This window comes from Pholcus phalangioides, unplaced genomic scaffold (assembly GCF_987345545.1).
Source record: "Pholcus phalangioides strain wild (caught in Gottingen) unplaced genomic scaffold, Ppha-v1.0 ptg000015l_1, whole genome shotgun sequence".
Classification (NCBI taxonomy): Eukaryota; Metazoa; Arthropoda; class Arachnida; order Araneae; family Pholcidae; genus Pholcus; species Pholcus phalangioides.
In genome coordinates, this window is record NW_028301608.1 from 112,323,590 (window position 1) to 112,337,205 (window position 13,616).

Consider the following 13,616-nt stretch of genomic DNA (forward strand, 5'->3'; position numbering starts at 1 on the left):
TATTCGTAAATTTTTATTTATTTATTTATTTATCTATTTTTTTGTCGATCACGAAATAGCTGCAGAATACAAGATTTGCATTACGAAATTTTTCTGAAACAGATACATAACTAACATTGGCTTATCGTCAGCTAATGCCATCTCTAGCTATTGATAGCTATAACCTAAAAAATTGTTAGTTGGAATTATGGAAGCGAAAAGAAAAAAAAATACATACACAGTAGAGCATCGATTATCCGAAACATTTGGGGATTGGGGGGGGGGGTGTTCGGATAATTGATTTTTCGGTTAAATTCACCGAAAAAAATTGTACCAATGTCAAAGGAGAAATATGAAAAAAAGAAACAATGATATTAAACATGAGACTATATATTTTCTATCACATGTCTTACAAATAACACAGAGAACTGACTATAGCCTAGTTAGACATGTTCAAAATGGCCTTTAAAGTAGGTCTACAGATCAGGAAAAGAAGTCCAAAAATTATATATATCTTTTGCTTCACTAAAAGCACTAGCGGTCGCTAATGGAACCTCTACATAGCGCACAAATTTGAATTTGCCGACTGGAATGCTGTCGGTTAACCGATGTTCCGGTTGATCGGTATTCGGATAATCGATGCTTTACTGTAGTTGTATTTTTCAAATTCACTATTCCAATAATATTCACACTTTTTTACATTCTTGGAAATAAGACTGGAGTTTCAAATATTTTGAAACTATATCACGGCAACACCCGTGATCGTTCCTTTGATCGACCACGTTTTATAATCAGTTATATTTCAATGGTTTGAAATAGCACATTTAATTTATAATAACTTCATCAATTTAATTTTCAAAGTAAATTTTCAAACTGCATACGTCATAGTGGATATTATTTCAAATGAAAAACTCATACCAATTCTGAAAAATGAGTATTTCGTTTATGATCATTTCGAAATCCGCACAGAAATAGAAGCATGGTGCAAGAAAATGCATTAGTAGTAAGCTCACGACTGTAATTTTCTAACGCATTTAGTCTTTCTAGAACATAATTAGTAAATGCACTCGAAAATTTAATTTGAAAAAATAATAATCAGTAATTTTTTTTGGCAACAACACTAAATTAACATCACTGTTTTCATTTTACACTTTTCTTTCTCGATGTTGTCGAATACTGCATAGTGTATTTTTGGTGCTTCTAATATTTTTGTTTGAAATTTGAATTTTGTTTTTAAGTGCTTTTTCATTTTTTCAGTAGTTTATAGTACTTTTTTCATTTTTCAATGATTATTTTTTGCTTCAACGTAACATATATGTGTGGCTGCTTTACAGACCTAGGTATTATGGCTGACAAACCTTCCTTCGTGAAAGCATTGAAAGGAGTCACTTGTACACGTAAGTATGAGTTTGAAAGAAAACCTTACGCGTGATAAGGTTTCGTTATAATTGAAGGAGATGGAATAATTTTCATATTTTCTTTTCATTATTACTGAACCTTGAACAGAAATGAATTGAATATTCGGACTGGAAATCGTCAATTTTACAATTTCCGGGAAGGCAATCAATTTTACGAATTTTCGGAATGGAAATAATCAATTTAGTGAACTTACGGAATGAAAAACATAAAATTAATTTTCGGATCATAAATTAAAATTAACTTTCGGAACCGAAATCATAGATTTAGTGAATTTTTCGAATTTGAAACCATGAATTTATTGAACTTTCGGAAAGAAAATCATAAATCCACAGAATTTTCGGAATGTGAATATCATTAATTCACCGAATATCCGAAAAAAATCATAAACTTGACAATTTTTTGGAATGTAAATTATAAATTTACAGAATTTTCGGAAAGGAAATCGGAACTTTGACGAATATCGCGATTTTTTTTCGGTTTTTGATGGCTTTTGTGAAAGACTCCCACTTAGTTCCACTCATCAGCCCATTTGAGGACGTAAAATGATCGTGGAAAACAAAGCCACGTCAATGGCTTACTTAGGAAAGAATATTAATTTTGGTAGGTATAGTCACGGCATTCCCTTCAAGCGAATGCTTCTCATAGAATAAGTATTACATGAGTGAATTAGATTTCTCTACCTAAATCTATTAAATCTAAAAAAGTTCATTAATATCTATTTAAAATAAATTCTATCATAGAATTAAGGAGTTTAACGAAAAATTTGTTATTTTCAAGTAAAGACTATTCTTTCTAACTCATTAATGCACGTTGATTCTCTCAAAAATGTTATTTATTCTTATTAGGAGAAGAGAGTTCAATTATTTTTTTGAGGAAAGAACTTCGATAAAAAAAAATATCTTGCGCGCCCAAACACGCTTCAGTAAATGAAAACGTACTCTAAAGCCGAGATTACTCTATAAAAGTTTTAGAAAATTTCCTTTACAAAATGTTTTAAAATGCCACCAATAAACGTATCAGTTGCATTCGAGCGAATGTAACCGATAGACATATTGTTTGTTGATTTTTTTTCAAGTTTTTGAAAGATCTTTTATAAACTTTGAAAAAACAACAAATAAGCCACAGTTACATTCGCTCAAATGTACCTGATTGGTGGCATTTGAAGTTTTATGAAAGAGCTTTCTAAAACTTTTGTAGTGTAATGTCAGCCTGAGGAAAATATAGACACCACATCTTACACACACTTTTCACACACTCACACACACGCTCCAAAATAGGGCACGTCCATAGTGGCCCCCTTCTAAGACCAGTAGAACGGCCATTAAAAATTGTGCTGCGGAACTGGCAAATTAATTCTAATTCAGTTCAGTTCAGTTCAGTTCAGTCAGAAAATATACCTCCGCTTCCATACAGTGTTGCCAACTGAGTTATTTTTCGACTCTATGGTTTTTCCGTAGGCCATTTACTTGGAAAAATACGCATCTAGTTGCAGAGGAAACTAAAATACATAATTAAAATACCACTGACCAAAAAAGAAATTCTAGTTATCATTGAATCATGTTTTTAGTTGTTTTTTATGAGAATTTAAAAAAAATTCTAGTTGATCAATTTCAGCACTGTTGGCAACACTTCTTCCGTGGTACTAATCTTATGATTCAATAAATCGTAAACACATGGATATCAATTTTAATTGGTATAACTTTCTTGCTTGTAGTTGGGGAAACGGCAGCTCTGGAATGCCAGACTGAAGGAAGCCCTCCTCCATCGGTGACGTGGCTCAAAAATAACCACCGTCTAAAGAAGAGCAACCGAATTGAGACCGTTTCGAAGGATCACAAACATTCGCTCGTCATAAAAGACACAAAGAAAGAAGATGGCGGATTGTACACCGTTGTGGCAAACAACGCTCAGGGAAGTTCGTCGTGCAGTGCACCGCTCAATGTCAAAGTTTGTAAGTTAAGTTCCAAATTTCATTGTTAGACATTGTTTCTATGCTAATCGTAAGGCGCATGTTATTCTCTGTGAACATGTGGCCAAACTGCTCAAACTTCATGGTAGAGCAGTTGTTCCCAAATGGGTGTGCCTGGACTCCAGAAGTCCACATTGAGTTTACTCGGGGGATCCGCGGCCTAATTGTAGAATTATAAAACCTACCTACCTACCTCATTTAACTAATTAATTCTAATTAACTAAATCAATTCCAGGTTGAAAAGAATAAATTATCTTAATAAATTACTAAAAAGAAAAGTTTTAATTTAATTTATGAGCAAAATCACAGCTCCAACGATGACATCTCTCGATAAAAGTAAGAAACTTTATTTTAGCTCTTTTGGATATTGCAGTCAGGTAGATGGCATTAGTATTGCATCATATTTACTATATGGTTGGATAATAACTTCCTGCATTATTCGAAAATATTCTCGCTTATAGATGGCTGTAGTTTCTGCTGCAATAAATGGGGGTTCATGGCATGGCAGAGACATAAATATTTCCGCAGGGAGTGAGGTGGGGGAGTCCACAGCGAACTTGTCCCCCCCCCCCAAGCTTTTGAAAATACACTAAAAATGATATATATATGTATATATATGCATTGAGTACATATTCTTTGCCTCCCCCACCCCGGAAAAAGTTGAAATGACGTCCCTGGAATGATGCCATGCAGAGATTATCTGTCTCCTAAAAAGCTTCAGAAATTTTCCCTATCCCTTCATGAAGACTTTTTTTACAGTTTCATAATTTTCTGATGAGTAGATGAGGTTGTAAACTGCTTTCTCAGAACAGAGAAGCTTCAATTATTATGTACATCCTGTACTTTGAGAAATAAGTAGAAAGTTTCTTTAACCGTGCTTCTATATAATTTATTCCTCAGCACCTCTTTTGGGTGTCCCAAAAGAAGACTCGAGGCCTTCGACTCCAGGCGGGACGATTCTACCTCACGAACCCGTCTTCAAAGTCAAATTGAACAAAGAAACTCAGCTACTGGAAGGAACTTGCGTTCGATTTGAGCTGGTGGTGAGGGCCCAGCCGGAGCCTGAAGTGAAATTGTGAGTTGCCTTTCAAAAACAAATAAATATGGTCACTGAAACTACGAATTCTTGTGTCATAATTTTAAAAGCAATGTATCACACTATTTCATTGCAACATTATAAATAATGATTTTATTTCAATATCCAATTCCTAGTATGAAAGACGGCAAAGAATTGAAGTTGGATGACCGCGTGAGAGTTTCATACGAGAGTAAAGAAGTGTTCGAACTAGCTCTAGACCACGTGAGCGGTAAAGATGCCGGAACCTATTCCTGCATAGCGACAAATAGCCAAGGATCGGCAACAACGACTGGGAATCTCAGTGTCGTTAGTGAGTCGATTTTTGAACCATACAAAACATAATTGCCATCGTTGCATTTCCCAGTGATCTCGACAGTATGTTATTCTCAAATGGTGAGAGCGTTTCCGGCTAATTTTTCGATGTTTACATCATTGCAGAGAACAAAGATATATTTCGAGGTATAGAAGAATACGTAGAGGAAGAGAGGACGCCATCTCCGCGACCAAGGACGCCGAGATTCAAATGGTGAGTTAATTTTCACTTGTTGATGAATATAACTAATATGCATCACTATGAGCTGATAATACAATCCGAAAAAAACCAGTTCGAATTAAAGATACACACGGTCCTCTCCGACAACACAACACGCACCATGAGTGATTATATGAACGAATCTCACGTAATCATCAAAGCAGAACCACTAGGAGTGAGAAGATTTCGGTCCCCCGGAATCTTCTCCAAACCTTTCCATTCCCAATGTAGAGCACCGATATCAGCGTTTTCCGAACAGAAAATGCCCATGCCCTGCATATCACCTCCCCCCCCCCCCGCATTCCCTCCGACATGAGGCATGCTCATGATCAAAGAAACTGATCAATTGCATGTGCGGAAATGCGAGTGAGGAGGGGTGCGTCAAGGGGAAAAAATGTTTTCCGTTAGTTTTTGCCGCACACTTACATTTTTCCCCCCATCTTTTTCTCCGAGATTTTTGCATTCAAATAATTATTTTAGGATATGATCGAAGTGTTTAAAATTGTCAAGGGATGGATAAAATGAACCGTCAATCAACAGCTGTCAACAAGGGGACACCAATATCGATTGGTAAGGGACAATTCTAGGTTCGTGGTAGCGCAAGGAGTTTTTCCTCCAACAGGGTTATTAATAAATAAAATAGCTTACCCCAGGGATAGTAAATTCTAACACGATTGAGACGTTTAAAAAGAAGTAAGATGCATATCGGGATAAATCGATAAGCTATCCATACTTAGATCAAGACAACCATAACTTTTTATGGGCATTATACTTATATTTTACCGTAATTATTGGTTTTTATTGCTCTTATTGGGTTGCAGTGTTTTTGATGTAGTTTAGGTACGTATTTCGACATACATATTTTGCAGCCACCTCGTTGGCATTTTGTTTATTGTGGGCTTTGTATTTGTATCTGAGGTTCCTCCCCCCCCCCCCCCCCCCACGTTACCTTGATAATTTTTCCAATTGGAAGTATTTCTCTAGGATCAACGGCTCGCCAGGTATTTAGGATGCAAGATCTTAGCTATGCAGCCGGTATATACATATTAATTCACCCATTAAGAAAAATATGCAAGAGAAAATTAAAAATTTGTTGATTCGATAATCAATTAATGGCAAGTTATAATGAAAATTTTGAATATCATGATGTTTTAAGCTAATAAAAAAGTTAAATTAATTTATATTATTTAATATACATTATGCATTCATTTTGAAAAATAATAAAAATTTGAAATTGAATTTTTTAAATTATTTAATCTATTTTAATTTAATTTTTTTTTGAAACATTATTTAAAAAAAATTAACTATCAGGGTTTGAACTTGGCGCGTTCATTTAATCAAATTAGAACTTGTGCTGCCATCTATTCAATTTAATTTGAAACCTTCAGAATCTCTAATATTTATTTTCGTAACTAGATACCAGCAGAGGTTCTATATTTCAATCTTTACAAGACATTTTTATTCAATCTTTTAATTCTTGTCACCAGATGACACTAGCATCTGGTCATTATACTCAAATCATAGAGAGTTAGGGCTTGGGTTTTTATGACCTGCAGACATGAAACGTCTTTGATGAGAGGTTAAAAATTTTGGAAGGACGTCCGAATATCAGTGAAAAAAAATTCTCTCTCGTAAATGATGAATCATATGGTCAATAAAAATTTAATTATAGAATCGAGCAGAAAATGACCACAAGGTCAAAAGCTCTGTGTAATTTTTTCATAATCTAAGTTCCTGAAGTCAAGGTCGTACAGATGTTTCTGTTTATTTACATTTGAAACATCCGCGTGGGTTTAGCGAAATCGCGCCGTATCATGTCGTCGCAAGAAGAATCGAGCGTGAACATCTTCGATCCCGAACAAAGTAATATTGTACAAGGGACTGACAAGTTCAATCTAATGGATGATTCGGATATTGGCGTCGCCGAGATTAAAGATCTTCTAGGGCTGCATCACGGATCTACAGCAACGGCGAGCCAAGCTGGCGATTTATCCAACGCGTCGAGTAACCTAGTTTGCGAAGTCGGCGGCAAGAAGTTCTCATTCGTGTTCTCGGAGAAAATAAATTACTTCGACAGCCCCGAGTACCTCGAACGTAAAGTCATCGCCGGCCGTCCATTTTTCTCTCGGGACAATCTATTGAAACCTCTTGTCCTTGGTGTGAAAAAACATCCCGGTGTCCACGATGGAAGAACAACCGCACAAACTTGTGCGGGTGCTGAATCCGAAAAGGACAATTCAAAGGATATGCCGATGGAGTCATAGGCGTTGCCACGCATAATGTAGTCCTATGCACTTTTCGTTGTGACGTCTTGAAAATTAGATGAGAGAGATGTGCCTCATATCTATGTGTATTGTAAATATTAACATTACAGAGAAATATATATCGCTATTGCAGCAACAATGTTGCTTTGTTACTTTTATTTTCTCGGCTAAAAATTTACGGTAAATTGCAGAATCAGGCTTATTGTTCTGTGATGAATTTTTAAATCAAAGTGGCAGCCCAGGTTGATAAGATACTTGTTTAAAGTACCAAAGAGTGTTTAGTGGTATTGCGGGAGATTCGTCCTCCTCAGTAACTTTCCTGACACTGAGTTACATTGATAAACCAGACACATCCCGCTTCCAATCTCAGAGAACAAAGCGTTCCCGGAGGATGAGTGTATCCAGAAATTTATTAATTTATGTGAAAATAAAAAACGATATTTCATATATGCAATAAGGAGTCTAGAATAAAACTTATGATCAATGCTGAGTCACACCTGAAACGGAGACGATGTCCACAGTCTTGACATGACAAAGATTACTTCTGCAATGCAATGTATTCTCCCAATTCCTTTTGCCATCCAATTGAAGCAGACAACAAAGTAAAATAATTGGAATAAATTTTTCATCTCATATATCTTAACACTTACCTAAGACCGTAAGATATACGTATCACTTAAATATTTCAGTAAACAGTTTCCTATTACAGTAAAACCTCTTTTCTAATGGCCACCTCCAAACAATGGACATATTATGTTGGAACCAAACATGTCTCAGACTTACTGGTAACTGCTGAACAACAGCCACTTTGGACATAAAGTCGGAAAACAAATATGTATATCGCTATAAAATATGATACCTTTAATACTTACTCTTCAAATGTGTATGGGGGGGGGGAAGATTATAGTCTCTCTTGTTCTATGTTAATAATACACTCATTAGTGAATCGCCTCTTGCCCTCTGTATCATTCGCTATAGAGGGGCTCTGTATAAAATTAAATCTGGCCTGGAGGGGGGGGGGAAGGAAGCCTTACCAAAATCTCAACCTTGGGGGGACCTTGCTGCAGGATGAGGGGTCATGTGCCACAGAAAGAAAAAACAAATACCCACTCCCATAACAATACAAATGTTGAATCATTACACTTCATTCACAATTTCAATAAATGATGGCACCAAAATAACTTCCCGCTCTACACTAGGTAAGAACAACAGACTGTACATATCCCACTGTGTGCCCATACATGCACACACTTTAAGCACTACTCGCTTCTGAAAAGGAAGTGTAGAATTGTAGTAAATTCCCCATATTACTATGCACTAACTCTGATCATATATCGTCATACTGCAATTGACAACCTGTGGAATTCAGTGGGAAATGAAGGTGCCATCTATGGTGGGTGCCCCAGGCTCAGTAGGTAAAGAACTTTTTTCTGATGTTCTTTGGCCAAATTTGAACCCATGGATCTTGATGGTAACCTACATAGTGGGAGACGAGCATCTTACCACTGCGCCACTCAGGCGATAATGGCAATAGACTGAGGGTTGTGCCTTTTTCTTCAAAGAAGTCATAACATTGTCTGCTACAAAATTTCAAGTATGCAACTCATGGCAGAAGCTTGTCCAATCTGTCGCAGTATAGCGATACCTCTGCTAACAAATTTAAAAATAAGTTTTTTTAAAACACTAAGGAACACTATAAAAAAGACAAAAAGCAACTGAAGTTAAAATTAACGGCTTCAAAATTAGGTAAATGATAATTTACAGGAAGATGAGGTGCTGAATATCATTTTATTTCACACAACTAAAGCACCAGATTTAACAACCATACTGAAGCTGGCCACACGACCCGATCGAGTTCATAGGTGTCAAGTACCATTTGTGTCCCTGCCATCCCGGTTTGTGATTTGATTAGCTCATTTCTGTGTCTGATTCACGCAGATGGAAAAGATCAGCTCTTAGAATGTCCTATCGACATAGTCCTTGAAATTCCTAGAATGGACTGCTCAGTTTTGTACTGAGTGTTTACACTGAAACAGCATGTGCTCGAAGAAAATAAGCTTCTTTTTTTTTATTCCAATGCATGTTCTATCAGTCGAATCTTTCATTTTATATGAAATTATTAAAGAAGGTTCGGTAAGAGAAGTGGAGGGTGCATCTAGAATATAATTCTGAGGTGGACATGAATTAATCGCAGTCGGGTGACAGTAATTCTGATGATGTAAGGGGCATTAATATTCAGCTCGTGACACAGTTGTTTTATGTTAGCGCGTGCATCTATATCAGTGAAAATGTTCATTAGCTGAATCTGTAGTATTCGTTATCTAAGGTGGAAAATCATGAAAAAATAATTGTTAGCCAAAAAATTAGCAAGCCGAGGTATTCGTTATCTGAGGTATCACTGTATTTTTTAAATTTTTAGTTTGTCCACAATCTGATGTTCATTATTCATTAGTGTTTTTTTACCCGAAGAATTTTAATGAGTGTCGGTTCCTGAAATCATGACCGCCCCTCTTGCAGAGCATTGCACAGAACACTAACTAACCTGTTGCTGATATTGTCAAGAGGTGCACAAACCTATCGCAATTCTAGCTGAACTTGAATCTAAAATTTCAGTTTATTTGTAAAAACTGACTCTGTACCATGATGCTGCTCAGAAGAGAGGGATGCCATCTCTCCTGGGCCCAGTAACCTCTTTCGTTGAAGAACCTAGGTAATAAGTAAAAGTATTACTGTAAGGGTCAATTTCAACTTATGCGTAAATTTTTCTGAAATTTTTGGGTATTTGAGGTACTTTATCATGATGACATCATTGTCTGTGAAGAAGAGAAAGACGCACGTTATTTTTGCCAAAATAATGAAACCAAGCGAAAGTGCCTTCTGCCAATTACTGGTAATTATTTGCTTTAAAATTCACTGGAAAGTGCCTTTCCCCTTGTAATTCATGAATATAGAATGCAATGCATGTGTCACCTTTCTGCATATATATGAGATGTTTGGCAAACCTAGCCCCCTAATTTTCTCTTTGGGCTGAAACCTCTGCTAATGAGCTACCTGGGAAAGCCTAATGATTATAATCAAAACAATGAATCTGATCCTGAGAAGAAAACATTCATATCTGTATCAAAATTTAAATCCTTTTCTGTATATCATCAAAGTTTGACATAATATTGTTCCAGGTTCAAAGATGGTCAAGACTTTGAAGCAAATGAAAGGTTCCAGGTTGTTTTCAGTGAAGAAGAAGACAGCTTGGCTCTCATGTTCCAGCATGTAACTCCAGATGATGCTGGTCTATACACTTGTGTTGCCAGCACAAGTACAGGCAGCAAAATCGCTTGCAGTGCTGAACTTACTGTCCAAGGTAGTAGGCAATTTAAAATCATGGATGTTGCATTCTATTTCTGCATTGCTGTATGAATTTTCTAATTTTCCAATATAAGCTGTAGCAGACTGTCAGTAACGACCATGAATTGATATGACCATTATTGATGATTATTGGTTCTAATGAACCATTCTTCATTACAACGACCGGTACAAATCAGTCCCAGTTTTTTTACCCTATTCATCCCATGTTATTTTTCATTTAAAATAACAACCCACAGAGACAGTTCAACTCAATACAATGTTGGAACTGAGCTCTGCCTGACCTTTTTTTCTCCTCAGAGAAACGTAGGCCAAACCTGTGTTTTTACATTAGTCAAAATGTTGTTTGACTTAGACTCTTAATATTAAAGAATTCAGTACACATGTAGGTGCATACACATAATCATTATTATTTTCTAGTCTGACACATTTTCACTGCAACTGCCTACATTATAACTAAATAAATAATATATATATATAATTTTTTATTCTATCTACATAAATATGAATTCTTTAAAAAAAAACTTTTTTCACATAAATTTGATGTAACGAGTCCCATTTAATGTCTGAACCCATTCGAAGAAACAAAACATTGAGTAATGCACTGGTTTTTTTGCCGTGAAAAGCTCTGATAACTTTACAAAAGATTGCCTTATTCATCTAGGCAATTCCCCCTTGTTTTAAATTAAAAATGATTATGAAAAATTGCTTAATAAGTTCACAATACAAAAGGGGTAAGCAAAAGGTGGTGAATGCTTGAGAGGGGCATTGGTAGATAACAAAAGAACAAATTCGCTCATCTTTTTTCAATCACACCTGCTTGTAAATAAAGTTTCGAACACTTGGGACTTGGATCTTTCAAATTCTTAATCAAAAATCTGTAAGTACAAGACTTAACAAACCCAATTAAATTATCGTCTCAATTCAATGATTTTCTTAATTTTGTAATTTTTTAACGTGTCTGTGTGAATCTTAGTGATTATCTCTGCTTTGAGATTAAACAAATTCTTTGATTTCATATAAATGTAAATATCAGTACCATCCAGTTCTTTAAATCAGGGAATTTTTTTGTATTTGCAACATTATAAAAGATAATTGTATGTGTGACGTTCTTTCTTTTTGCTATTTATGTCTTACTTTATTTGTTTTCATTCCTGTTTTTTCAGGGGTTGTCAGACAAGCTGAAGCACCCGCTATCAAAGCACATCTTTCTGATGTAGAAGCAACAGAAGGTGGATCAGCGATGCTTGATTTGAAAATAACAGGTTATCCAAAACCAAAAGTGACATGGTAAGGCACTTCAAAGATAAAATTTTTATTCTAAACATCAGGTGTACAAAATTTTATTGAAGTTTAATAAGCTTATAAGCTGATAAGTTATTGTCAAATTTATCTATGCTTCTTACATCTGTTCATGTTAAAAAATATTTTTTCGAAGTCTTTATTTTAAACTTTCTTAATTTTGATGCATTGTAAAATCCATTCAATTTATAACATCATTTACTCTTATTTATTCTGGCGATGAAATCAGCAAGGTAAAATGTGATATCCTAACATTATAATAGTATTTGCGGCACAGCTTTTATTGAGCAATGCAGTAAAAATGTTCTTTTTTGAAGGCTTCACAAGGGCAAAGAAATAAGCACTGGTGGGCGATTCCGCTTCTTGTTTGCTGATGATGAAAGTTTCACCCTCGTGATCAAGAATATCAAGAAAGAAGATGGTGGTGAATACACTGTCAAAGCCTCAAATGAAATAGGTGAAGCAGTATCATCGTGCAAGATGACAGTGAAATGTAAGGACTTTTTTTTGGATTAATCAAATAACAAAACACATGCAGTCAAACTTAGTTATAGGGATCTAAATTATTATGAAATCCCTGTCATATATGTGTAGCAGAACTATAAATAACGAGCCCTTGTCAATTCTCATAAAGAACTGCATATCATGCAATTTTTTTCCCTCACAGATCAACTTGCACTTCATTAAATAATTGTGAAATAGGCCCCAGCTTTGTTGTGGTAGAAAAATCAATGAGCTTTCGGTTCATTGTTGCATGCACTCGATTTTGAATGGTTTGAACATGCATTTTCATTTTCCATTATAATGTATGTAAAAGTGGAAAGATGCTTGGGAAGCTATGTTGACTTTAATAGTTCTGCTGATAAAGAAATAAACTATGTAGTTTTAGAATGGATGTTATGAATATTTTTTCTTTAATGTTCCAGCTGCCCCCAGTTTCAAAAAGGGTCTGAAGGACATGTCAGCAATGGCAGATGAAGCTATAATATTTGAAGTGGAAGCTGATGGCAGTCCTGTACCAGAAGTGAAATGGTGAGTTAAAATCCTGCTTATTTTTATTTTGTGAAAACATTTACATTTTTGGAGTAGTGTTGTGAAACCACTTCAATTATACTGCCACTCTTGGGGAACAGAAAAAAGTAATGGCATGAGAAGAGTGAGGGTAAACGAGCAGTGGCAAATGATGTAAATGAAAAGGAAAAGAAATCAAAAAAGAAATTTTGAGTGGGGAAAATTCAGTATTACTTTTTTAAGATCTTGTCTCTTGAGATGTTCTCGCAATCAGTGCCTTTTGAGCTCCAACATGTTTCAGGAAAGTGAAGTTGCTTCATTTGTTAATAATTTGATACATGCTGTAATTTTCTTTATTTCTCGTCGTGGATTTTCAACCTGGCCATGTCAAAAGATATTTAGTGTTGCTTTAAAAATCTTTTTTATTGGTTTTAACCATGAAACCCTGCCTTTATGGCATGGAAAACAAAGCTGTGCTGGAAAAGATCTCAACAACAGGGTAAGTCAGGTGGCAGAGTTCTGGCGTGTGTGTGAAAAAAAATTCACACATTTGTGAAAATACCAAAAGTGTCTTCTTGTCCGTCTCCAGATTCAATCAATATTTGAATCTTTGTAGGCTTGAACATAGTTCAAATTAACCCTTGACGTACGGGCTTGTGGCAACAAATTTAGACAAACTCAATTTGCAGTATCAGCGATAAT

The 13,616-nt window shown here is 35.5% G+C and overlaps 1 protein-coding gene across 3 annotated transcripts in view; it reads left to right on the forward strand.

Annotated features, from left to right (window-relative positions):
- LOC149077613 (protein Obscurin-like) overlaps nt 1-13,616 on the forward strand; it is a 218,920-nt gene that overhangs the window by 142,500 nt on the left and 62,804 nt on the right. For all 3 annotated transcript variants that reach the window (XM_089245168.1, XM_089245166.1, XM_089245167.1), the window contains 9 exons: nt 1,314-1,376; nt 3,113-3,349; nt 4,268-4,442; nt 4,580-4,755; nt 4,884-4,971; nt 10,418-10,599; nt 11,768-11,891; nt 12,221-12,396; nt 12,830-12,935. In XM_089245168.1, the coding sequence (XP_089101294.1) occupies nt 1,314-1,376; nt 3,113-3,349; nt 4,268-4,442; nt 4,580-4,755; nt 4,884-4,971; nt 10,418-10,599; nt 11,768-11,891; nt 12,221-12,396; nt 12,830-12,935 (1,327 nt within the window). The remainder of the gene's footprint in view (nt 1-1,313; nt 1,377-3,112; nt 3,350-4,267; nt 4,443-4,579; nt 4,756-4,883; nt 4,972-10,417; nt 10,600-11,767; nt 11,892-12,220; nt 12,397-12,829; nt 12,936-13,616) is intronic.